At 36.3% G+C, this 27056-nt stretch overlaps 1 protein-coding gene across 2 annotated transcripts in view; it reads right to left on the bottom strand.

The window, feature by feature from the left end:
* IPO8 (importin 8) overlaps nucleotides 1-27056 on the bottom strand; it is a 48085-nt gene that overhangs the window by 7571 nt on the left and 13458 nt on the right. For both annotated transcript variants that reach the window (XM_048080075.2, XM_066998574.1), the window contains exons 5-21: nucleotides 26507-26663; nucleotides 25352-25441; nucleotides 24427-24521; nucleotides 23707-23791; nucleotides 20944-21078; nucleotides 20028-20127; nucleotides 18304-18380; nucleotides 17321-17437; nucleotides 14326-14415; nucleotides 13557-13722; nucleotides 12784-12944; nucleotides 12244-12369; nucleotides 10312-10378; nucleotides 9601-9726; nucleotides 9026-9123; nucleotides 7893-7988; nucleotides 6404-6624 (exon numbers count right to left, since the gene is read on the bottom strand). In XM_048080075.2, coding sequence (XP_047936032.1) covers nucleotides 6404-6624; nucleotides 7893-7988; nucleotides 9026-9123; nucleotides 9601-9726; nucleotides 10312-10378; nucleotides 12244-12369; nucleotides 12784-12944; nucleotides 13557-13722; nucleotides 14326-14415; nucleotides 17321-17437; nucleotides 18304-18380; nucleotides 20028-20127; nucleotides 20944-21078; nucleotides 23707-23791; nucleotides 24427-24521; nucleotides 25352-25441; nucleotides 26507-26663 — 2007 coding nt within the window. The remainder of the gene's footprint in view (nucleotides 1-6403; nucleotides 6625-7892; nucleotides 7989-9025; nucleotides 9124-9600; nucleotides 9727-10311; nucleotides 10379-12243; nucleotides 12370-12783; nucleotides 12945-13556; nucleotides 13723-14325; nucleotides 14416-17320; nucleotides 17438-18303; nucleotides 18381-20027; nucleotides 20128-20943; nucleotides 21079-23706; nucleotides 23792-24426; nucleotides 24522-25351; nucleotides 25442-26506; nucleotides 26664-27056) is intronic.

Here is a 27056-nt window from a genome sequence, read left to right as displayed (position 1 = left end):
GATAAACACCAAAGCTATTCTCTTTCAGCATTTTTTAATATTTCCAACTGGGAGAAAACGTCCATCCTCCAGATTCCCTGTAGATAATTCTGTTACAGAACTGGTTTTACTTTAGAATGAAGAGGATGCAAGTTGAGAGAGAAGAAACTAACAAGATGTGCACCAGCGATTACAATAAAGCTTACAGGTGAACAGCCAGTTTAATCCATCGCTTCAAAAATTAATATAGTAATATAATTCTAAAAATAATCACAATTTCATTACCAAAGATCCCATATAATATGCTACTAAGCCATAATATTCTTCAAGTAATACAAGTGATCATGTCTTACAGCTTCCTGAACTCTGTATGTTTAAACAAGGCTGTGGATCTGGAGGGATTTCATAATAGCTCCTGCTTTGTTAGTTGTGTTAGGACGTAGCAAAGTGATTCCATTCTCAGAGTAGTTGACAAGAACAAGAAATTAAATACAGCCATGCCTAGCACTATGATCACAGAAGACCTGCCAAGAAATATGAAGTCAACTAGCATATCAAATGACGCACTGTCATGTTGGCTTTGGCTGCTCCATTATGTGTGTTGAAAAATGTACCAAAATGCAAGTGGGCAAAGAGTGTCCTTCCATCACCGCAAACCGCAATGCTTCCTTTTCAGAAGGAAATGGATACAAAAGAGGGCATACAAATTAACCAAGAGTCAGCGGAACAGAGTCTGCTTTCACCTTCATTACATGAAAAAAATTAACCCCACCCTTTACTAAAACTGGGAGGACTACCTCCCATTTTACCTGTCTTGAAAATGAACCCATCACCATTTGCTCACATGCCAACGCTGCGAAGCATAAATTCTACCTACAGACGATGCCATCTATGAACTGAGCACTGCTTTTGGAGGAAGAGTTGTTCTTACTGCAAGTACAAAAGGAAAGAACTCTCTGCCAGCACCTTCACGTGGGCTTTACCAAAGCTCTATAATCCATGCACAAGATTTCTAACCTGCATCTTGACATGGGGAAGCCATGAAATTTCTTTAGGCCCATAATGTATAACAAAACAATTCCAGTGTAGGTGCAATGGGGTCATTAATGACACTTGGTACTACCTTTTATTATAGAGTTGAAAAAGCTACTGTTACATAACGCCAATTGCAAAATGTAACACAAAAATAGTGAAAAAATACAGCAATTAGTGGCTTAGCTTCATATTGAATTATCTTTTCTGGACAGCGAATGAAAATGGAAGACTCAGACATTGTTACATAGAAGGGAATCATCATCAGGAAGTAGCCCAAATAGCCAAAAATTACAGTATATTTGTCACACTTCATTTTCAAGCATCTATGAGAGAAGCTGTAAGAATGAGCACATGCCTTTGGAATACACGTTATTAGACGGCCCAGCAGGACAGCAGAAATCCAGCATCAAGCTATCTTTAGTGAACCTGGGACAGAAGGAAGCTTGTTTCTTCCACCTGTCAGCACAAACAGCAGGACAAGCCTGAAGTTCAGCACTCAGTGCCACAGCTGTATCAAACACCAACAGGACTGAACAACGAAAACAAGCGTTTTACGTCATTTACATATTTTTGTAATGGCAAAGAATGGTTTCAGGACTATTCCTTTGCTATCAAAAGGCTTGTTACTTCAGCACTCTTCTGTCTGCACAAAGCTGCCTGGACACAATTCTCCTTACTGCTTTGTCCTTCAAGATCTTTACTTGTCTGCCCAGCAGCACACAATAGTCCTCCCCAGCAATCACGTGCTCTGCTTGCTTCCTCAAAGGCATACGAAGCCTGGCGTGCTAAACATACAAAGCCAGCCTCGCATGGCAGTGCAACGCACAACTTCTAGGCAAGGCTGTTTCTAACACGCTCTGTGTTCTTCACAATCTGCGGGACCTTTTGTAGCTAATACACTTCTTCCAACACAAGATGAAAAGACTTAAGGATCTTTTGTATTTTAAACCAGGTTAAAAGTATTTCAAAGGAAAATGGCTAAGCCTTTCCTTTATTGGTGTGCTGTGCTCCTTTTATGTTAGGATCAAGTTGCTTTCTATTACACTAATCCACTTCCTGGGCAAACTGCAAATAATTAGCCATTTCCTTCTAGTTGCAAAGTTGGAACCAACCTTGTTTTCCTGTATAAGATTAGGATTTTATATACTAGGATTTCTAACTATTTACACTCCTATCAAATAAATCCTCCTAGTCCAAAAAAACTTCTTTTCCCCACAACTTTTTTTTTTGAAGCAAGTTAGGTTTTCATTTCACCCCAATTGCCACAGAAGAATTTTTAGCGTAAGAGTAAGCATAAGTCGTGCAAAGTCTCACCCAAACGTCAGGCTGTCAGAGAGAAGGTGTAAAGCAGCAAAGAACAAATGTTTCTACAACTGTGTTTTTTTTCAGTCCCTTACCCTTATTCAGTTTGAAGTAATTGCAGAAAACATGTTTAGAAATAAGTATAGTATACTGTGGTATACAGGCGAACATCCACAGATGTGTAATATCCACAAAGACATACTGGATTTATGCAGCCTTGCAGTGAGTTCTGAGCTCTCCTTGCCTTGATTATTTTTAACATTCCAAATTTCTAAACAGTTTTAAATAGTTTCCATATTTTTAATAACAGGGAAAAACAGCTACCTACTGTACCCCAGCCACTTCCCCCCTCCCACCCCTCGCCTCGCAAGATGTATTATTCCCATGGATTTCATTCCAAGAGTTCACAAGTACTGCTGAAGAAATACTGCATTCTTTTGGCAAACACCGTTGGCTCCAGCATAAGAACATACCAGCACACAAGCCCCTGCCCCTCAGCCCTTCTGGCAGAGCAGGATCTCTGGGCACTAGGACTTCACAGCAGCAGAAGGGCAGAGGGACATGAGAATCATGTGGGGGAAGTAGCTTGAACAGTCACTGTTACCAGCAAAGCACAGACTGTCTGCAGGGCTAACGAAAAAATGGCAGTGAGATTCACACCTGGAGGTGGATCTCCTTCGTTCTTCTCCAGTTTCTCTAGGATCTGTGAGCACACCAACTGACTCGAATTTAGACCTAAAACTGCCTCTTGCTGGAAAGCCACCTAACTCTGAACTGAAGCAGCACTGAATGACAGCAGGTGAGAAGAACTGTACAGATCGGGGCACCCACTAGTGTCTTCACTGATCAAAAGAAGTCTGCAGAAGTGGGCCTGAGGAAAGGTAGCAAAGAAGCCAGATTTTGTTTCCAACTGCCTTATCCTGTTCGTTTAAGGCCTCTTCAGATGACGACCCTTACTAAAATGAAGTGGTCTTCTAGAAGCAGTCCTGTCCTTCTGAGGAAGGGAGGAAGGAAGGAAAGGGAGGAAGTCATTTAAAACATATCACAGTGCCTGACAAGCAGTACTATAGCAAAAGCCCTATGCCTGGAAGCCACATACTGAGAAGACAACAGTGAAGGAAAAGCAATTTTTAGATTTAAGCAACATTACAGTTATTTATTTCACTGCTCATAGCAGCACATCAAAGAGAGACATTTTAATCTTCAGCTGCTGTTCAAGTGCATAGCCTGAGCAGAATCTAGCCTGATGATCTCTGTGTTTCATTTTCATAGGCTTTGTCAACTTTTTTCTCAGCCCTGAAAAAGCACTTAGTCGAGCAGTAGTTGCAGAAGCTGATGCTTTTTGAAAAGCAACACAAAAGAACTGAAAGTTAAGCTGTAGCTTACAGAAGTACTTGAGGTTGGATCCTATTCAGGTTGGCAGTATTTTTCTTCTTTGGACCTGACTAGTTTCTCACTGAATGCTCCAGGATGAACTGTTTAAGGCTATAAATCTCTTTCATTTTTTATTTCTTCTAAAAAGAACGACAAGTTTACCACCTATAGGGAATATGTTCTTTTGTAATGCCCTGCATGCTTTCAGCATTTGATATGCAATAGAAAAAATGACAGCACAAAGAGCTGAATATCAAGAACTTTTCTTCAGCCATAAAAAATTAGTAAAAAGTCTGTAGAAACTAAAATAATTTAAAAATTAATAGTAGTATTACCACAAGATGTGGGAGATGTAAACTTCAAGGTGCCATTTTTCAGCCACTGGGACTCCATAAAAAATGAGGGACACTGGGTACTTTATGCCTACTTTGTCACTAACTCAAGTAACCCCTCTAAATGATAATGTGTGTATTTATGTTAATACATAATATAGGATGTGCTGTAGACATTTCCTATACATATCAGGCAGAAAAGGTCAGAGTGCTTGTGATAATAAACTGGATTTGTTATAAGGAAGAAGAGATTTTTTTTCCCCCACATTTATCTGTTTAATGTATTAGAACAGAACAGTTGGAAGTCCGTTCAGTTGGAACATCCCTACAAAGGTCATCCAGTTCAACTCCCTGACCACTTCAGGGCTAACCGGAAGTTAAAGCATATTAATGAGGGCATTGTCCAAATGCCTCTTGAAGGCTGTCAGGTTTGTTTTTTTTAATCTTTAAAGAGAGACTACTATGGTAATGCCATCAAATACAGGCATGAATGGGAATATGCACAGAGCCTACATATATCAAAAGAAGGAAATTTCTCTTGCACCTCCAAGTGGTTTTTATTTTAGTCAAATAGATAGAATTAACATGTAGACCAGAAATAAGGTAGTTTGTGCTGCAAGTCTGCAAACTTGAGGGTCTTTTCCAACTTGAATGATTCTATGATTTTAAACTAATGCCCTTTCATCCTAATCCTGCTAAACTGTGTAATTAGGACAGAAGAGGAAGGAGAACAGTTTTTATCACGTACATTTGGTATGGGTTTTAAAAATACTACAAAGGACATGCTGAGAGCAAACCCCACATAAATTAGGTGGTCACTGATTGACTAAGTCATTATATTTTATTACAGTTATTAAAAAGTTGATGCAGTGCTACAATGTACCACAATATAAATACAGGATGAACAATGAGGCAATAATGCAGCTATACCAACATGGCATATAATTCTGCTCAATAAAGGTAAACTCAAATAAGAACTGGCATGAAGAAAAGTTGCATGGATGATTGGGGAGTGCAGAAAGCATCTTATAAGACCAACTCTAAAGACTTTAACTTCTTTAGAATTAGAAAGACAAGACTGTACCAAAAAACAGGTAGAAAAAGAATGACAACCTGAAGATAAGGTATGTATCTATGGGTCACGAGCTGCCTGCCTTGGTCCTGTGCTCATTTTTTGCATGACTCCTAGCACATTGATACTTCACTTAGTCTGTTGGCACATATTATGCACAGAGAAGACATGTTCTAATCCTATCTGTACATCTGCAGTCAGAAGTCATGCCTTCAATGACAAAACGTAACTCACAGCAGGAACGTGAGCAGTAGCTGTTAACTACATCTGAGCGTCTGCTCTGCCCGTAAGTGGATCTGAATCTCACAGCCAGACACCACATCTCAGCTGAGAGGCAAGCACTGGCTGTTTTGCACTGAACTTCACATCCCCACAGCATCAAGCGCATACTTTGTTATGTGATGACAGGCTTTGTCCACTTCCATTTACCTTCATTTATAAACGTTCAGCTTCTGCCTTAGTGCACACTAGTGTAGCGTACATGCATGTTACAGGCAGGTCTGAATGAAGTTTAAGTTAAGGAGTATATCAGTAGTATAATGTTAAATAAGCAACGCTGACCATGAATAACTGACAGAAATGAAAATCAAAGTATGGGATTCATTGGACAGAATAATGTTTTTCGAACATTAAATGAAGCAGTTAAATACTTTATAAAATACAGAACAGAAAATATGTACACATTGTATCTGAGGAAAAAAAGTTAACATCTCCCTGAAATCCTGCTGGTCAGCTCCAAATACTACCCTCAGTGCAAACTGTGCCATCTCTTGGAGAAGAAAAGAGTTTGAAAGGGAATGGAATAATTCAATTGGAAGGGACTTTCGAAGATCATCTATTCCAACTACCTGATCACTTCAGTGCTAACCAAAAGTTAAAGCATATTAGCAAGGGAATTATCCAAGTACCTTCAATGCTGACATGCATAGGGCATCAACCACCTCATCAGGAAGCCTGTTCCAGTGTTTGACCACCAACACGGTAAAGATATTTTTCCTAATATCTAGTCTGTATTTTTGCTAATATCTACTCTGATAGTCTGTGATTAAAAAAACTAAAGCATTCTGAAATATGATATGTATTGTACTCTTGTACTGTTGCAACACAGAAGACTCAGCATATAGCTTAACAGACCGAGAAAAATTAAATATACATAACCCACCTTCATTAGTATCACTGCAATTAAACGTGGTGTGGATTACTGTTGTATGGAACAACCGAGGAATGAAATCACTTGCTTCAACATGACTAGGGATACAATCAGAAGCGAAAAAGAAAAAAACAGGGACTTTTGAAAGACAATACTTGCCCAAGAAAACAGTCTGTGTCATTCATCCATTGGTTTATGAACTGTGCAGTGATGGGCTCAGGATTGTGTGGAAACCTGATGTTCTCTAAGGTGTGCAGAAGTAGGTCAGGATTGTAGTAGAGTGCAGCAATGGCAACCTGAAGACACATGGTACGAAGTTCACTTGTTTTAACTCCTCTTGTTAACCTCTCCAGAACAGCCTCCACAAAGAGTGGAATACACTGGGCATATAATGAAGAAGAAAAAAAGCAAGTATTATACATGTTACCGTATTATACACAGGTTTAAAACACATTTATCAGAACTGATCTCCGGAGCTAACTGAAGTCCAGGTATATCCTAAGAATACGTTAGATTAATATAAAAGCATTTTAAGCCTCTGCTTACATGCTTACAAATCTTCCCCAAAACAACTATTCTATGAGCTAAAAATTGCCAATGTTATTCTCAGCACAGAGGAGATTATTTGGAGCTAGCTGGGCAGAATTTGTTTTGGTGTGAATAAAAGGTTTTGAAAAGAACTCAAGGACTTTCTCATCTTTGAGTAAAGATATCCAACAACTTAAAAACTAACAGGTATTAAAAACTGAGAGGACCTAAATTTGCAAGAAAAAAAAAGTTTTTCCTAATAAATGTAAAGTGATAAATTTCTTTAAGAAAGTTTGCAATGAGTGAGTTTATTCAAAAAAAAAGTATGCACATATTTCTACACAATGAAATAAACATCTGCATATATTTCAATATGCAGGTTTATGCTTTATATTAATTTGGGGAGCATTATGAATGTTTCCGTTTATGAGTTTCAGTTCAGAGTACAACTATTTTAATTCCCAGAGTTGTGGTGCTCATTTCAGCCTTCCACCACACCCTTATTTCAATGTAAATGCATATAATTCACTTTAATCCCTTCCAGATTCCTTTTAAAAATAAAATCTGGAAGGGAACACTTTTATCTTCAATTACTTCAGATTTACAATGGTAAAGTTATATTGGTTTCAGTGAAATTAACTGAAAATTATTCACTGAAGTCCATGGATTGCACTGTGCAAACATCAAACACGATACAGCAAAGTAATTTAGAGGCTGGAGTATTATGTAAAATGTGAGACCAGAATTTATCTTTTAATATGGGGGGAAAAAGAAAAAAGAGAAAAAAATCACATTCTACAAATGTGTTGTATACAATTACAGAAAACTGCAATTATGGTTTTCCTGCCAATCACAATCTAGCTACACTTATAAATTCTTCATTCACAAGTATACTGTGTGGTTCAAAAAGGACCAAGTTCATAAAAAGGACAGGGCTTGGAGAAAAAAACTTCAACAGCTGTGTTTGTGTAATTAACCTCTCAACCACAATTCTGTATTTCTCCCCATTCCTACATTTTGCATCTTCCCCCAGGTTCTCCAATTCCAATTGCTTTTCTCATGAATCATACACATGGCACTGGAAACCTGTAGAAGGGAAAACCTGTTAAGTGTGTATCACCTGGTCAATACCCCGTCCTTTGCACTGAAGAACAATTACTTCTAGGAGTTTGGCTGCATGACACTCTGCATCTTCTCCTGCATCTCCTGTTAATACCTAACAATCAAAAAGGCAATTTAATTTATCAGTATTAATCACTGTCAACTATGAAAGCAAGTGCTCTTGTACCTGCATACATCAAAACTCTACATTTTTTCAGTCCCTTACTGCTGTACTTTCTGATGAATTAAGAAAGATAAACTTATCTCTACAGGATATAAATCAGGACAGGTGACTAACAATGAATCTAAAAATTCAGAAGAAATTGCTATTGTTCTTTATTAAAGTTAGTATCCTCTATACGTCCTTTATCACTTTCCCTTTTCCAAAGGTAATGTTACTTGGAAGAATCATTGATGTTTTTCACATCCTGTTTCCATTTTCTGACTTCAATTCTAATAAGCACTGGCAGATTAACAGCCTGGCAAAGTGAGGTCCTATCTCTAGGCTAGTTTCAGATTAAAAATGAGATGTATGTAATCACTCTATGTACATGCACATATGCACGAAACTGACTGTTTCTTCTCAGTATGTTTCAACCCTACAGCTAGCGTCAATCAAACTTGACAAAGAAGTAGAATTCACAAACACATTAAATCCCCGTAAGTCTCTTAAAAATAAGCAAGTAGGTAGGTTCCTAAGACTTAATAATGCCCCAAATCAGACAAAGGCTGCAGTGTGATCTTGTCCTTTATTATACGTGACAGAATCTGTATAAAAGGGAAACAGGAAAATGTGGGAAGAACTTCAAATGAGTTTGCACCTTAGCTGAGAACTAAAGAACCCAATCACAAGATATACAACCCAAGGAAATCAGGCTTCATTAATTCCTCTGCTTACCAAAATAGCTGTTCATAGAAGAGAGTCAAGGCAAACAACGGCACAGCAACTTTCTCCCACACATTTGTGCACAGTTTTTTTTAAAAAGTATGTCACTTGAAAGTGTGAAGGTGCTATGACTACTTGGAACTGAGATGAGACCAAACTTCATTTCATTCTGCAATGACTGGCTACCACCTGGCATGTTCAGGTCACTTTTAACGTGTTTGTTAGGTACCCGTGATAAGCATAACAGTAAGAATCAGAATGCTTACCTTTTTACACATAGCATAAATGATTTCTAAATGCTTTGGATTAGACAGTAAAGTATCAGTGTCAATGGTCACATAATTATGCAAGAGAGGCATCATATCTGCAGAGGAGAGAAATAAAGAGAAAAAAAGCAAACCAATCCTTAAAGTGCTATCCAGTGAGGCTGTAGTCCTGTAATGGGATTCATTAGCACAGATTCCTGGACATGGTTAGAAATTGAAACTTTGCAAAAGTCTACTTCATAAAGTGCACCATGCACAATGCATTCTCAGGAGAAGAAACAGAATAGAACAACAGTTTAATTTAGGAATTTGTAGTTTCCCATTAACTCTGTATATTTCAACTTTCTTTGAGTTCAGGACCTCCAATGATAACTGATCATACTGACAGATTTGAACATGCTTCTCTAGCTAAATACGTTCATGTTACACTCCCACACTAAACAGATGGTCAGGGCATGACTAAAGTACACGATCATTTTATACCAAGACACTAAATGGAAGTGACCTTTGTAAGGCGGGCTCTGGAGATGAATTCCCAAACAGCTGAAACATCAAGAGAATAGAAGTGGTAATACCTGCAAAGTATTCAAAGCAATCCTGCTGGAAAACCTCATACAGAACACCTAAAAGCTGCCACATTTGAGGTGAAATCATCTGGCATGTCAAGCTGTATGCCAAGGAAAGAATTTCTTCATAAAACTCTGGAAAGAAGAAACAAGTTTGTTTAAAAAAAAAAAATCGCAAGTATCTTGAAATCTGAAACTCAAGCCCTGAGTTATAAAACAACTAGAAGACGGCAATTACTAATTATATCAAGATGAATAAAAATAATACAAATTGGAAAAGACTATTTAAGGTCTTATGTTGGCTACAGTTGCAACAATATACATTGCTTTTTATAATAAACACGCACTGGAAAAATGCGTTACCTGTGCATCAAAGGCATTGCTTCTAATGACTTACTGCAAAATATTTTTACTTTCTCAAATTTTGTTTTTTCTTAAAATGCCTTAGCACAAAGCTGTGCAGCTCTTTAATGCAGGAAACTGATAAAGAGGTAATTTAATTGCACATCAAGTCCAGAAAATAGTAAATATAGATTTTGTCCTTTAATACAGTGCTAGAACTATAAGGAACTGCATCCTCTGTTTTTAATTCTTAAAGAAGTGAACAACAACAACAGAAGATGAAGTTCTGTCCAAGAAGACAGTACTGTTTGTAATAATTCAAGAATTTTTAATGCAAAAACCTGTAATGTTTTTCTAAAAATTAGCTCCAAGAGATACCTATAACGTGTTTCTGCAAAACAAGGCCGATGATCTGTAAACAGATGCTCTCCAGCTGTTGAGTTATCTGAAATTAAAAAAACAAAGAAGTTTATTTAAAAATTTAGAAAGACAGTAATTTGATCAATGTACTTGATTAATTCAGTTTAAGTTCTTCGAAGCAAAAAGGTATTTTTATCACTTTCTAAATTCTGATTTAATGACCACAAGATTATGAAATAAGGTCTCACCAATTTAAGTATCCAAATTTTCAATAAACAGTATTGCTTTTTAAAACATGTCACTTGCAGCATTTTTGTTTATTTTAAAAATTCTTATTCCAGAGTTATTCTGCAGATCCTGTGAAAAACTGTTTCTGTTGTCCTTTCTGGTTATAAAGCAAAAGGAGATGCTAACACTGTACTTTGAGGTAAGGCCTCAGTACAAAATCTCTGAAGTAGCATGGGTTGAAAGAAAGAAAGAAAGAAAGAAGAGATGCTTTTGCTTAAGATCTATGAAGAGCTTCCCAAAACAGGCCCAGCAAGAAGACCACGTGTAGAATTTAGGAGAATACAACTGTGCTAAAAAGTCAGACAAAAGTTGTTGTGTGGCATCTGTTGAGGTGGGCAAGGGAGAGGATAATTTATTCAGCCTTGCGATGTTGGTCAGAGAGATGACATTTATGAAGGAAACCAAATTGCAAGGAGACTTATATGGACACATTGCAAGTCTAAGTAAAACCATCAAACACGGGCATTTCACGTTATTACCGCTGGTTATTCATTAAACTCAAAGTCTTGCAGGATGTCAGGCTTCCTAGGTTTCTTCCAGCAAAGGGCTTAAGTATGTGATCACAGATTCATCCATGTACCCTCAAGCAAAACTTTCAGACACATGGCTTAAAACTGATCATCCCCTAAGCTCTACTTAGTTAATGGTGAAAAGGAAAGGAATTTCTAAGGAGTTATCAGCCTCGTATATCATTTGTATATAATTTATATCACTTCTAAAATCACATAAGATTCTGAGATGAAGAGTATTCTGCACAGTATTTTAGTTTGTGCTTCACATAACAGAAAAACAAGCTGCTAAGTTTATGTCCAAAATAACCCAAACCCCAAGGGTAAAACCTGAAGACCTACTTCAGATAAGCTAAACCGAGCATCAAGAGAGGTAACAGATATCATGTTAGCTTTCAAAAGATGCAAGGGGTTCCTATAAAGGAATGAAAGATGTTTTCAAATTCAAACACACAATGGTCATACAAGAAAATATTATGAAGCTTATAATTTTAGAATACATTAATTAGAATATTAAGATTCCACTTTTGCAATGAAACCTTCTCATTGTAAATCAAAAGGAAGCAAAGCCATCTAGGGCAAAGCATTTTTGTGCTTTATGTCAACTGAGCTCAAAGTTACTGGCAGACTTTGCCCCTTTTTTCAGTCACTGAACTCCTTCCTACCTCAGCCAGCTCAGGTTCTGTGAGCAGAAAGAATCTCTTTTTCTCTGAATACGTGAAACGTAAACTTGCATTACAACAGAAAGACCAGTTCCTAGGAATTCTATCCAAGAAACTGCTAGGTGAACAACAAAACACAGTCACCATTATAAAAAAAAAATCATGCTTATACAGAATATTACTCCTCAAAATCTACTTTTAATAGTCTGTAATAATTATCCAATGAAGTGTTCACCACAGTAAGGGCTCAATATTTTACCCTCATGATAGAAATACCCTGCAAATTTAAGAGCTAAATAATTAAGAAATCACAAAAGTAAACTGGGCTTTAAATTCAGATTTGTCAGAGGTCACTTGGTACTAATTCACCAACCTGCTATAGTAAATACACACGCATGTCCATCAAGTGATGCAACACATACATAGAACTGCTTGTCATCATGAAGGAAAGGCATTAGGGAAAGCAGAAGATGTGTGTAAGAAAATCTCACCTCCTTGTGATCTTCCACAACTGTCAGGATAGTGTCGATTGTGTGCAAGATGCCCATGGCCATAACTGTTTTGTCCTCCACTTCCTCATACTCCTCACTCTGAAGTACTTTACCAAATATTTCTGCCTATGAAAAAAGACATTTTTAATTTTTCCGTGCAAAACCAAGATAGCTAGTGCAAAAACAGCAATCTGCCCTATCTGTAAGAGCCATCATTGATGAAAAATATGCTACTTAGTTTTGAAAGTTTGGAGGTCTTTCTAGGCTTTTTTTTTGTGAAGTCTGGTTACGTTAAGACATTTGAAATGTTAAATAGTCAGAGCTTGACTCATTAAAGTCATTGACAAAATTCAGTATCTCAGAAAAGCTTAAAGGTTTTAAAGATGCTTCAGACTGAAAAAAATATAGTATTATGAACACTATAGATGAATTCTGTAGGGACTATTTTAAACCATGTGCACTTCAAGTAAAGTTCCTAAGATGTTTAACAAACCACACATGTGCTTGTGACTGGACTGTGATTTTAATATCGTCTCTTACCAGGTGTTGTGTCATGTCAACAGCAATGGTAGCTACTTCCTGACTGTATTCACAGATCATCTTCTGGATTACGTTAGTAAGATCATCATTTTCTGTCTCTCTAACAATGTGCAAGAGCTCTTGCATAACTGGCCTTACATATGGCTTCACATATTCCTTGGCTAAAAAAAATAATATTGAAATTAGGTGGAATTAACTATTCTTGAACATAAATATATAATAGCTGAAAACTACTAGATAGCTGACTACTCTTGAATGAAATATTTTTTAAAAGTTTAATTCACGTATACATGCACAAAAAACCCTACCCACGGCACTTTTACAGCCTGCAACTAGTAGGCTAAGTAAATCAAATGTACATTCACCACCATGTCATTCATTCCAATAACGAAAAGCAATTTACAAAAAATATCCACTGTTTTAGGGTAATACATGCCCTCATACATCGGCAGCATTAATTTTTAAGCTATTCACTATTTCACTATTCATTATTTCACTTCATTAAACAAAATGAAAGACAGATACTATGCACTTTATTAAATGAAATACGTTGATACTGACTCTTGTGCAAGAAACCTTCCCTAAAGCTTGAAGTCAGAATTCTGCGATGTATACAGTATCTAATAAGTGAGTGAAGCTGTCAAAAGACGAAGTGTTCTGAAATCTGTGTCTTTAAATGACAGAAATGTTCAGATAAATCTGCACAAACCTCCTCATCTCTACCAATAAATAAATAAATCAGTATATACAACTGATGAATCACTGTAGCATACCTTGCTCCTGGTTGCTTATTAACGTCTGAAGAGCTATGGCAGCTTCTACTTTAACAGGCATTTCCTTATCATCAATCAGGCTCTTCTTTGCCAACTCTACTGCATTCCTCAAGTTCAGCTCATTGTGAAACTTCAAAGCACTGAATGAATGAAGTACCCAACAGGACTGCATGAAAAAAAAAAAAAGCAACTTAGGGCTATTTTTTTTCTTGATTACAGTGTGTTCATACAGTAACACGACACAGTTTTTGCACTCAAGATTTTTGTATTTTCTTTTCTCAAATTCCAATAAATCCAGTATGTACATAACCGGTATTCACAGTTTTGGTCCTCCTGGGGACAAAAAAAAAATCAGAAAAGAATTTGAAGAAAATTAACTGTTTGTTTATGACTCATATGGGCGCTTGAATTTTGTTCACACTACATTCAAAGTCTCATTACCTACTCTGTGGAAATCCTACCTATTCTTCACAGCTGTCCAACAGCTCTAGTTACTGAGATCTGCTAATGAAAAATGGTCACAACCACTGCTCAAATTCCCCTGTCTGATTGAGGTAATGAACAATAACATAACAGAGATCTTTCATCAATTCATTTAAGTGACAAATCATTTTTAAAATCAAAATGCTGAAAAATTACTGTACAAGATAGTTATTACAAATTCTACTACGTATTTGCTTTATTGCTTTCATTGACATTCAGAAGGAAGTTAAACTGCAAAGGAAAGAATCATACCAAACACTGAAATTGATATAATTGGTGAACTTACTCTAGCTCTGAGGTACCCCAGGTTAGACATGAACAAAGGAAATACATGGTTCTGTAACATCAGCTCCATTTGATCCTTGAATACACTCTTCTGTTGGTGAAAATAAAAATTAATTTTTGAGACCATTCGTTTTATATACTTCATTTTAGCCAGCAATCCATTTTAACTACCTTGAAGTCCATGGAAAAATGCAATTATTTGTCCAAGTAATACAGATATACTCTGTCTCATGAAGAGATCTAAATCATGTGTCTTGAACTGAGCAAACCTAATGAGTGTTGCAAGTTCAAAGCCATTTAAGTAAAAAAAATCATACATATAATATTCAACTCTACACTACTGTTCACAGTACTATACCTGGAATTCTCTTTGTTTCTAAAGCACTAGTTCCAGCTGACTTGTATTCCTAAAAAATAATTAGGATGAAGAACCCTGTACCTCCTGCTGCTAATAATGTTGTTATCAATGGAAAAAGGTAAGTCTTTTATGAAAGAAATCTCTTTGGCAGGAGAGATTTAATTTAAAATGTTCTTCAATATTCCAAATTTGGCAAATCACAAGACATTTACAGAAAGCCAGAACCACCAGCACGGACACTGGGGACTTTCCTACAACCTATAATCCCAGCATATGAGAAAAGATACACACTGGGGACTGTGTTACGACCTAAAGGAATGGTTGAGTGGCTAAGGTGAGAAGTGGGGAAAGGGAATGTACAATACAAAATATATCTTAACTGATCAGACTCCTACTTCACTAATCCATTCATCATTTTTCCCCACACAGTTTCCCAAACCTTCAGAGAGGCAGATGAAGAACTAAGGAGAGGAAAAAAACACAGAGAAGGGAAAAGAATTTTCCCTTGTGTACACAGGTCAGAGGTTTGCATGCACTGAACTGGAGCGTCTGTGGAGATCCATGTGGATAAGTCAAGGTCATCATGTCTATTAGCTACTTACAATCTACATCTCAGTCAACTCATCAGCCAGAAGACACTTACAAATCAAGTATTTTATGCAGAAACAGTTCATGGAATTTTTCCATCCGCTAAATGCCAAACACAAGAAATTCAGAGTAGAGAGAAGACTACAGTGTTTGGGGATTACTACTCTTTTATAAAATACCTTGTAGCTTTAAGTTTCATGACTGAAAGTTTCAAATACTAGCAGTATAGTGTAATAAATCCTTTATTTTCTTCCTCAGAACAGAGATAAATGAAACCCCATTCAATATGAAAGGTTTTCCACAACACAGAGAATATCCTCCTCTTTCACTGTTATATTCCAACATGAGGGAGAGTGTTTATAACACACTGTATTTACAAAAATTTTGCAAAAGTTATTGATGTTTCAGGATTTTGGATCAGATTGGTGTATGCTGATAAAATGTTTCTTGTAACATGAACCATAGAACCATTTACGTTAGAAAAGACCCTTAAGATTGTCAAGTCCAACCATCACCTAACACTATCGAGTCATGTCCCTAAGCACCACACACATCTCTTAAATATCTCCAGGGATGGGGGCTCCACCGCTTCCCTGGGCAGCCTGCTCCAATGCCTAACAACCCTTTCTCTGAAGAAATTCTTCCTGATATCCAACCTAAACCTCCCGAAGTGCAACTTGAGGTCATTTCCTCATGTCCTATCACTTGACACCTGAGAAAAGAGACCGACCCCCATATCCCCACAGCCTCCTTTCAGGTAGTTCTAGAGAGCGACGAGGTCTCCCCTCAGCCTCCTGTTCTCCAGACTAAACTGCCCCAATTCCCTCAGCCGCTCCTTGGAGTTCTTATTTTCTAGGCCCTTCACCAGCTTTGTTGCTGTCTTCTCTGAACATGTTCCAGCAACTCAATAACCTTCCTGCAGTGAGGGTCCCAAAACCAAGCACAGTATTTGAGGTGCGGTCTCACCAGCGGTGAGTACAGAGGGACAATAACTTCCCTACCCCTGCTGGCCACACTATATCTGATGCAGGCCAGGATGCCATTGGCCTTCTCGGGCACACTGCTGGCTCTTGTTCAGCCAGCTGCTGACCAGCACCTCCAGATCCTTTTTTGCTGCGTAACTTTCCAGCCCCTCCACCTGCAAGCCTATACTGCTGTATGTGGTTGTTATGACCCAAGTACAGCACCCAGCATTCAGCCTTGTTGAACGCAAGGCTATGTATGAAGAAACATCCTGCACATAGAGACAACTTGCATAAAATATATTTTTGCATACCTGAAAAGGAAGCCTCCAGCACAAGACCCCCATTTTCATTCTAAAAGTTATAACTTTTTGGCAGTTAGTTTTGACATGGAGAGAGGGCGTACTTGGACTCCACAGTCTACCAAAATGTAAGGGAAACTGTAACAACTACTATATTAGACTGCAACACCGTGGGTTAAATGTGCACTCAAATTCGGGAGAAAAACTTCAAATTGTAAACATACTGTGCATAAAACATGGAGGAAGGATAGAAACCCTGTACTCTTTGCACTTATTTGCAAAACTCCCAACGGGCTGATGAAATGAGACAAAGTAATGTATTTTAGGGTCTAAAGGCTATAAAGCTAGACAAGACATTCTTACAACACATTTAGTAAACATTTTTCTGGAACCAGCAGAAACCCACAGTAGTGCAAGCTGTTGGGGATTTTGATGAAGAATCATAAGCAACGTTACTGGTGGAATGTATACTTTTTTTTTTTTTAAAGCTCTTCCATTTTACTAGTAAAGCATGAGAGGAACAAAGGATGGTGCAGCAGCAAACAAGCAGAGCTTTGGAGAAACTTGAGAACAAAAATCAGTATATAAAATGGGAATATTAAAAAAAAAAGAAAGAATGTTAATATTTTTAAAGAAACAAACCTTATTGCACAATGCAATCTCTCGGACTTCATTAATATGGTTATGAACTAACCATACTTTAAAAAGCTAACATATTCCATTGGAAAAGGGAGTTCATAATAAGAATTACAAATGTAAACCTGTTTTACTTCCTTACCCACTTACCTTCAGTAAAATATCTGCTAGGGATCCTATAACATGCAAAGCTCCATCTTTTTTTCTTGGATCAATGTTTGGCTCTGTCAGAATCTGGTAGCAATATGCCATCATTTTTGGTAATACCTACACAAGACAAAAAACAATCTCCTTTTGTCAGTGAGGTATCTACATCAAATTATTTCAATAGCATTGTTGAAGTTTAAAAAAATTATGACTTTTATAAGAAGAAATCTCATCCTGACTAAAGTAACTGGGAGGTACTACATGTAGCATCTTTCCATATTTAAAATTTAGAAAGTTCATGTTCAGCTTTTCACCCAAACTTGACAAAATGGAATTAGTTTATTTGAAATTTCATATTAGTAATAGTAAATAAGGCATTTTTGTTGTCTTGAGGCAAATCAAAAAAGGTGAGAAGAAAAGAGGCTCAAACAGTATTTCACAGTAGTTTTAGCAAACATGAATGCTTTCCAGGGCTAGGCTAAATCCTTTTTTTTGCATATGTCAGTGTTAAGTATAGAAAGGAAAGTGTCCACAGAAAAGTTATGTCCTCATTTAAAGAGCAGCTGTATGAAATTAATTTCATTCTTCCTGATTTCATTGTTGTCAACAGGATTTTAAATTGCATCAGTGAAAATTAGTAAGGATCAGGTTCACTTCTCCTCGTGCTACAATTTGAGAAGCTCTTAACAGCCATGACAGAGGCTGTTCATAAACTTGAGAAAATATCACTACATCTATTCTCTGACTCAGTTTTTATCTAGCAGGTTAATTTTATATCTGCAAGAGGAAATCATTTATTTATTGTTTATTAATACATACATATTTTAATTTTCCCCAAATTCATAGCACTCAGTGAAGAAAGAGGTTGATTATGCATCAGCAAGTAGATTTTTCAAGACTAGCTTCCTGTAGCATCTTCATTTTTAAGGGAAAATAACGTTTGTAAGAAAATTTCAAATAAAAATTAAAAAACACGAGTACCATACCTCTTTTCTCTTCTTTGCTGCTGTATAAAGAAGATTCTGTGCTGCTGTTGTAGTGGATGCATAATCTTCAAATACATCTAATATTAAAAAATAAATAAACTCACTTCCTGAATACAACATAGTAATTAAATTTTAATAAAGTGGTTAGAGTTTGTGGGACACAAAACTGTTCATGGCTGTCTTCACTTCATGGTTAAAGAATCAGACCCAAGCTCATGTCACCTATGAGGTCATTTACTTCTTGCCTTCCTAGTCTACTAAGCACTCACCACTCTCTTTATTAAGAATGCATTATTTATTCATTAATTCTTTTGAGACCACGTATTTAAGAGAAGAGAAATTGTGCTTTTTTTTTTTTTAATTAAAACCACTATAGGAAGAACAACAATGCATTCCAGTGCCATCTGTATACCATATGTACACAATTTTGGCTTGATTTTATTAAAACCTCATGGGAACTCTTTGAATGTAAAAAATACTTGGATCTGGGAGTAGTTTTAAATCTGCTGAAAGTTGAAGCTTTTTAACTTCTTTCATTACAAGTAAACCTCCTTTAATCATATTGAAAATATAATTTATATATTGAAAAAAAAATCTGTGCTGCCAAACATGTTCTAATCCAAACATCCCTACACAGATTGAATTAAGTAGAAGGTCTAGAAAAGTAATTTTAAAATGTGGTTAAAATTACACATTAACTTTCCTGAGATTTTAAAGATAAATCATGATTAAGAAATACTACCAGACTACCGGAATTCTTGTTCCAAATGCAAATGCTTCTCACAAAATTTAAAGTAAATGTACTTTTATGCTTTTATTTTCCTACCTTCCACAATACAATTCAAAACTGTATTTAACTCTCAGTCACAGATTAAAAAAGGCTTCACTGCTTACAAAGAAAGAACTGAATTTAGATACCAAAAATCAGCTACATATTTGTACCCCAGTGATCAGCGCTATATCACGGTCCATTTTCTATATAACTCTTCCAGTTTTTTGTGTGTATTTTATTTTATTTTTTTAAAGTATTCTAGGATCTTTCATATTGTGTTTTTAGATATGCTAACAAGAAGGCAACTAATTAAAAATTTCCAAATGCTAAATGTCCCTGTGGTGCTTGTCTTACTGGAATTTTCCAGCTAAAACTGCTGTATTTTTAAGCACCCTTCCCTTTTTCTGTGAGATGACTCTTTTAATACAAATTATTACTCATAATTTGGTCCAATGTGTAGTTCCCAAGATTTTTCGCTAATTATTTTGAAAGAATACTTGTATCTAATTGTTTTACAATTTAGTAATAACAATTGGCAAAAGATACTGAAAACAAGAACAATTTTCAGTAAAAAAAGAGCAAGTCAGGCCTCTTCTGGTCAAAGTGTGAGCTGCAAGAACTTGCAGACAGCTGTCAACATCTCCAATTCAGGATTCTGAAATTGGCATTAAAAGGTGAGCAAGCCAATCTGCTGGGCTGCACTGAGCAAATCTGAAGTAGAAAAAGATGTCAAGAGAATTAGTTTAAGAGCACCAGCCAAATGGCCAAAACTCATTTGATCTGCCTTCCTCTTAGTTATAGATTCATGGGATTTAAGAAAAAAAAAATCTCTTCTTCTTAGTGTTCAGGACACTGGTGAAGACAGAGACATTATAGTGGCCATGGTATATTTGGGACTATAGTGTACAATTGTGATGAAAGCAGAAAATAAATTCTAACTAAAGACAGTTACCAAATTTCATGCGGATATATTCATATGGATCCTCTTGCCACAGCTCTTCATCCTCGTCTTTGTAGCACATTAGGGAGAATATCACTTCTTCTGTTATACTCTAATATTAGAGGAGTCAAATACACATAAGTACATAGAAAATCAAATTCCAGTATAGCTTCCCTCCATTGTGCACTAGCTTAATAGACCTATTTTTCTGAAGAGTAAAATTCTTTTACTCTTTTATTTTGGTTAACAGAAATAAACTTACAATACACGTACTTTCCTTTTGCAACTGACATAAGACAGAAGTAATTATATAATCTAGCTTCATAATAATCCAGCACCACACAAAATATACTTCAGGACATAGTCTGTAAATAGCAGAGCACTGATTTCTACAGAAGGATCTCACCAGTGCAACATTTAATGTGAGACTGGGTTTCAGCACCCTTCCCATAATGTTCATGAGATTAATTGACTACAACAGTGGAGCTTACAACATGAAAAAAAAAGTATGAAAATCACTTTTCACATGTTCTTACATATATTTATAAAACGTGCTCTTAAAACAGAGTTCAGCTCCTCATAGTTGATATTCTCTTTGGTGACTGTCTTTGCACTGCAATCAATTATTAATTTCCAAACTTATAGTCATTTCTGAACACTAATAACAAATAAAAGCCAGAACATTAAGACTTTCTGGCAGAATTCAGCAAAATAAGAACTCACGGAACAGTATCTTTGAGTTCACAATATCTGCAATAAAAGTTAGTCATAATACTGTAAAAAACAACCGCTTTAGTGTAGGAATGCTATTTTTCATCGAGGTTGATCGCTGCATGAAAGATTTATGAAACGTTTAAAATTGAGAAAAATATATACTTTTATCACCCTGATGACACGCAGTGCTTATGACTGGATTTTATGCACTGACCTGTATGTGTGGCTTCATTTGCTTCCATGTTACAGAGTGTATCACCCCTTGGTTCAGATAATTTAACGTCTGCTGAAGAACACGTGGTGCAACATAGTCTTTTTGTCTGTATTGGTCTAAGATTCTTAAGAGAACCTAAGGAAATAATGAATTGATATTTTTAAATGCAGACGGAAAATTAGCCCTCTTGCACAGATACGCAAAGCACCTTTTCAGTGAATTCCAGCATGGACAGAACAGTTTTACAACAGAAGTTCTAGTGTTAGTAATTGCTGTAAGGCCTTTTACTCAAAAGTCAGAAATCATTTAAACATTAAGGGCCTGATCATGCAAGCATTTATGTACATTTTACCACTAGACTAGGTCATTAGATGTGATCACTTATGACTGTAAACCAAAGACATACTTCAGTATTCACAGACTCACAGTTTACACAGGCCTGAGCAAAATTTGGAATAGGTACAGTAAAGGAACAGTGAGAGTTTCAAACTGTTTGGCTTCTAAATCAAATGGTGTCTGTGTTCATTTGTAACAGACAGGCCCCTGAAGAAGACAAATGACTTTAGAAGAAGAGTGGTAAGAACAGAGATACTAAACCAAAGAAAAGAAAATTAGGTTAACACCTAAATCTGTTAATTGGAAGAGATGCAAAAAAGTTAACTTCAATTGTCCGTTGTAACACTCAGATAGCGTCATGTCGCATGCTATTACAAACTCTATTACACAATGCTTCTTCGTTATAAAGACTTCACCCACGAAGAAAATCTTACAGTACAAAGCCACTAATCTGGACTAATGGCAAATGAACTACTGAATGTTAGTAAGTGTAAAGACTTGGCACATACATGAATAACAATAAAAATCAAGTAAAATGCATGACAAAATATTTGAATCGTATTTTCAGAAGGACAACTCGACTTCAGAATTCTTTACAACAACAACACTACAATAAATCTTATTTTGAACATAATTCCTTCCCTTAGGGGAACTAAGTCTGACCTTAGTCTTTTTTTTTTTTTTTTTTTCTCCCAATAATCTCTTTGGGCAAAGATTGTCTATATTTCATATGGACTCTAGCACAATATAAACATTTAACAACTGAACAACTGATAAAAAAGTAACAAAAGCAAAGTAATGTAATATTCACAATAGCATTCAGACTAACTATGCAGTGGAATGTGGCAAACCAGCATTTAAGAGAGAAATTGAAGAAATATGCAGATCTTCCAGACCATTTATCTTTCAAGCTAAACGGCTCTCTGCTACGTCGTAGTCTTTCATCAAACATAAGCTTTAACTATCGCAAATGACAGCTGCCCATGGAAAGCTATTTCTCCACTCAGAAATTAATCATTGCAAAGAGCTTAGAATTTATATTAGATTGCTTCCCCCTCCTTTTTATTTAATATTTACAGTCTCACCAAAACCATCCTTTAGTTCTTATCATTCACATATTTATACAGCATTGATACACTGATGGATAAACTGTTATTTGTTTTTGTTTGTTTGGCTGGTTTTGTTTGTGTTGGTTTTTTTTTTTTCCATCAAACTGGATTGAGAAAAGTAATTTTGTTTTACAGACAATCCTTGTATTTTGAAAGCTAGTTTAAATCTGACTTGATTATCAGGCATAGCCAACATGGGTTCATAAAGGGAGAATCTTGCCTTGGTAATTTGATCTCCTTCTGTGATGAAGTCAACCTTTCAGTGGATAAAAAGAAGGTGGTGGACGTAGTCTTTCCGGATTTTTGTAAGGTCTTCGATACCTCCTCATTTGGAGTTTTTTTCCAACCTTAAAGATTCTATGGTTCTATGAGCAGGAAAGTGTATTGCACTCTCCAGACTTCTTAGAAGTCTGTCTGGAATATGTAACCCAAATGCCTGGACACTCAAGAGATGTATTTGAAAAGTTGAAAGCCTGGGAAATACCACCCCCAGTCATCCATATAGCAGGCTGGATGAGAAACAGGAGGAGCTGTACCAGAAACATCTGATCTTGTGAACTGCCACACTCGGGGCTTCCAAGCACCCAATTGCTATAGCCATTCCACCAAACCAGGGAGATGTTAGAAGTCTGGAAGCCCATGTTCCCAGATGCCCACAATTAAGCTGGCAAAAAATTGCAAAAACTCTTGACAGGAACTGCCTCTCTTCTGTGCAACTTTACCAAAACTGAACTGTCTCCAGAAAGCCACATTAAATACAAATACTAAGCATTCCCCAACAAAAACAGTTTTCTTGTAAACTGTGAATTTTTGCCCTGTTTTCATAAAATATGCTTACCAGGTATGAAATAACTTCTACTGATATTCTCCAGACACCTTCTAATCTGATTACATCTTCCTAACATAAAATAGGACAGACTCTAGTGTTCCTTAGCTGTCTGCTGCAAAATCACTTTCTAAAGAGCGACCTGAAAATACATCCCTTTGTGATGTGAAACCCATGCATCATTTCTTTTCTCTCAGTTACACAGAGAGTATTTATACATGATGATAACACTGTTTTATAAGCACTCACCTTTTATGAGAGTTTTCCTGCAGGGTTTTTTTGAATTGCTGAAAATTTGTGTTATTATACCTCATTTAAGGATGACACTAAGAAGAGTTCTAAAGAATTTCTCAATCACTACAATGAAAAATTGGCCTTATTCTGTTCAGTTTTGTTTCCTGAACTTCGTTGTGAACACACTGTTTATTGAAAAGCAATACCTTTGTGTTCAGCCAAAACGATCTAATTCAGAAACAAACGAACTGTGCTTACCTGCTGTATGCCCACAGCATATGTTTTTAAAAAAAACTCTGAGAATTCAAAGTATTCTTTTGTTACATTTCCCGGACTTCCATACCTTTAAAACAAGGAGAAGACAGATACTTACATTGTGAAGAGTCTTCTGTGTCAAGAAAACACAGTACTTTCTACATCACCAAGGACTCTGAGTAGCCTCCCATCCTCAACAAATCCTTTTCCACAGATATCCTACTAAGTCATTATTTCCTCACTTAATGCTTCCTCATATAATGCCTCACTTCCCTTTTCTTTTCTTAGATTCTCAGCTGGTACAATATTATAGTCAAGTAAATAAAGATGCATCTTGTCATAAGCTCTATAACTTCCATGTGTTTGGACTTCTTTTCAAATCTTTCTCTGCCTCTGTATTCAAGAATACATGCAGTTGTAGCTGAACGCAGTACAAAAACAATATATATATATAATATATATATATTATACACACACACTTATATATATATATGTATATACTTTTTCTGGCTAGTTTCCCGCTGGCTTAGAAAGCCAAATCATCTCACTAAAACCTCAAACCATTGGATGTGTCAGTGCAAGGTGGAGAACAGCAGCAGAAACATCTCTTTGGTGAACACATTAAATCAATTGCTAAATCAACTCCACTGTCTTGTCTAACAGCACCATAAGCAATGTTAACAAGATTTGTAAACCCAACTCCATTTTTAATTAGTTTGTTACCGTTCAAAAAGACGAGCTACAATATGTAATGCCCACTTCTTGCATTTCCACCACACCAACTCTGGTCTATCATCTTCATCAATTTGCAAAGTCTCCTATAAATAAATACATGTATTTTGAATTAGCTCTGTGTAGTGTTGAGAGAAAAATAATGTTTTACACATTCCTCACCCAGTAAGCTAATACAAATTCACAGCATTGACTAAAGCTTTGGTTCTGTTAACAGTTATATAACAATCAGAAACTTAAAAATACCTTAATTGGTCAATATAAACTGTGTATGTGCAATAGCTGTATTATGCCTGTACTTTAATTTTCAAAATTATGCATGTTTAAAAAAATGAAACTCCCATATATACTTGGATAACACACAGTACTGTGCACTTTTGCTTAAAAATTAAGCAAAATTAACACTACTCCTCCAAATTTATATAACATAACCATATTTTTTAATAGCTTTTGCATTGCAATGTTACACTTGTGAAATAAATATCAAAAAATTTTAGAAATGCCAGTTGTTGTTGTAGAGACACCCATGCATGCACACATACTTAATTACTTTTTTCATCTTTTCTTCATGAGATGTGGAAGATGGAAGAAAGAAAAAGAGAAACGGAAACAAATGATAGATTTGTGATGAGCTTTTTCTTCTTGAGAGAAAATGGCTAAAATATTTGGAAACTTCCAAAATATCTCAGATCGGAGTTCACATATTAATACTACCTCAGACAGCAAAACTCTGATAGCTTACAAGACTCTCCTGCATTTCTGTCAGAACAACACCTATTCTAAGGATAAGAATCTCAAATAGATGAGATGACATATTAAAAAAAAAAAAAAAGACCCCTGAGAAAAATCTTTACGCTGACTGTTCCTCAGATGCCAACACACAAATATCAGAGGTCTTTACACTAGTAAACCTTACAGGAGGCACGTTTCTATCAATGATGGTACGGAAGACCTCCATCCACTGGGTCATAGTCTGGTTATTCACCAACTGGAGTGGCAATGCGTACTGAAATAAGGAAAAAAACAACAACATCATGGTCATTAAATACTGATTTATTTTTTTTTCCTGAAGAAGGCAGAAGATGTTTCTATAGTTGTTACACTCCCAGGAAGATGAGGTTCTAAGTAAAATTTAAATTAGGTTAGATATCGTTACTACTAAAACTGCAACCTTCTTGGTATCATTGACAGAGAAACTTCTGATTGGACACTATTTGAGGAAAGTTCCTTGGCTCGAGAACTTGCTAATTCTTTTTGTTTCCTCCTGTTCTTTCAAAATAGTCCAGCTGAGTTTTACAGACCACAACAATGGCTATATTGGAGGATGTGGGGAAACCAAGAGCATTTTAGTAAGAGAAATGTACTTTTAATAACTATCTAGTAAATCCTACCTCTCTATAAAATCCAAAGCAAAGTGACAATATTCAGGCACTTTTTTGAAAAATAAAATAGGATCTTGGGATCATTTTTTATCCTTTCCTTCTCCCCCCCCAGTCTAATAACAAAATAACAAGCTTTTTAATGCTCAGTAAGATCTTTCAGGCTGTAACAATGTAGGGTCTTAGTTGTTTCTCATTCTCTGAAAGTACTTCTTCACCAAACTCATATTCTCTGAAAATGCATAATAAATGCAAATAATTTCTGCCAAATGATGAAGAAAGAAAGTGAGAAACACCACCTGAAGTGCACTATTTGATAGCCATACCACAATATGCACTACTGCCACTTTCAGAGGCTAAACAGCACAGTTAGGATACTCAGTTTATATCAACTACGTGTGACTTTATAAATACAGAAATATTTCTCCAACATGCTTACATACAGGATGCACAGAAGTACTTAGGTTCATTAAAAATGTAATCCTGGGGATCATGTGACCAGTTTTTAAGCAGACAAATCTACTTAATGTGATTATAAAAATCACATTTTTATAAAAGCTATTTATTGAAAATGACTTTTCACAACCAAATTAGTATTTTTACTCAATGAGTTTACACCCATGAGTGCACTGAAGGGGACTGCTGTGCTGAGCAATGTAAAAATTCTGTTTTTCTTGTACACAAATGCCAACCTGAACAAGAGCATAGAAGATTTTTAAGATTTGTTTCTGAAGAAGTACAGAGTAATGGGAATTATCAGGCAGAAGCTGGATCATTTGCTGCTGAATCCGGGGCAAAAATATCTGCATTGCTGCTATGAGGGGATCTCGCTCCTCTGCTTTTTTGTATCTGCAAAGGAAACAAAAATGTGGGTCAAGGATCTACACACTAGAGATTCTAATGCCTTCTCCTCACCAGCGATTTAATTACTGTACTCTGAAAAATATCCAGCACTCACTCATTCACTGTCCCTACTCCAGCACCCATCTTGTAGTTCCAATAATTTACAGAAAATCTCTAACATATATAAATAGAGAAGTGAAAAACAACAAATGTTATAGAATCTTACAGAAATGTTCTTTGCTACTGAGTTGTAAGGTCACAACAGCAGGGACTTGGATTTCTCTGACGTTTGTATCAATGCCAAACCCAAGTTGGATGCTGAACAAACAGGAGTGAACAGCCATTGAAAGGGAAAGGCAACTCCATTCTTTTGGTAAGATTCTCTCTTTTTCTATTTAC

This window comes from Anser cygnoides, chromosome 1, assembly GCF_040182565.1.
Source record: "Anser cygnoides isolate HZ-2024a breed goose chromosome 1, Taihu_goose_T2T_genome, whole genome shotgun sequence".
NCBI classification, from domain to species: domain Eukaryota; kingdom Metazoa; phylum Chordata; class Aves; order Anseriformes; family Anatidae; genus Anser; species Anser cygnoides.
Note: the sequence above shows the minus strand (reverse complement) of the source record. Positions and strands in the feature narration are given on the sequence as shown.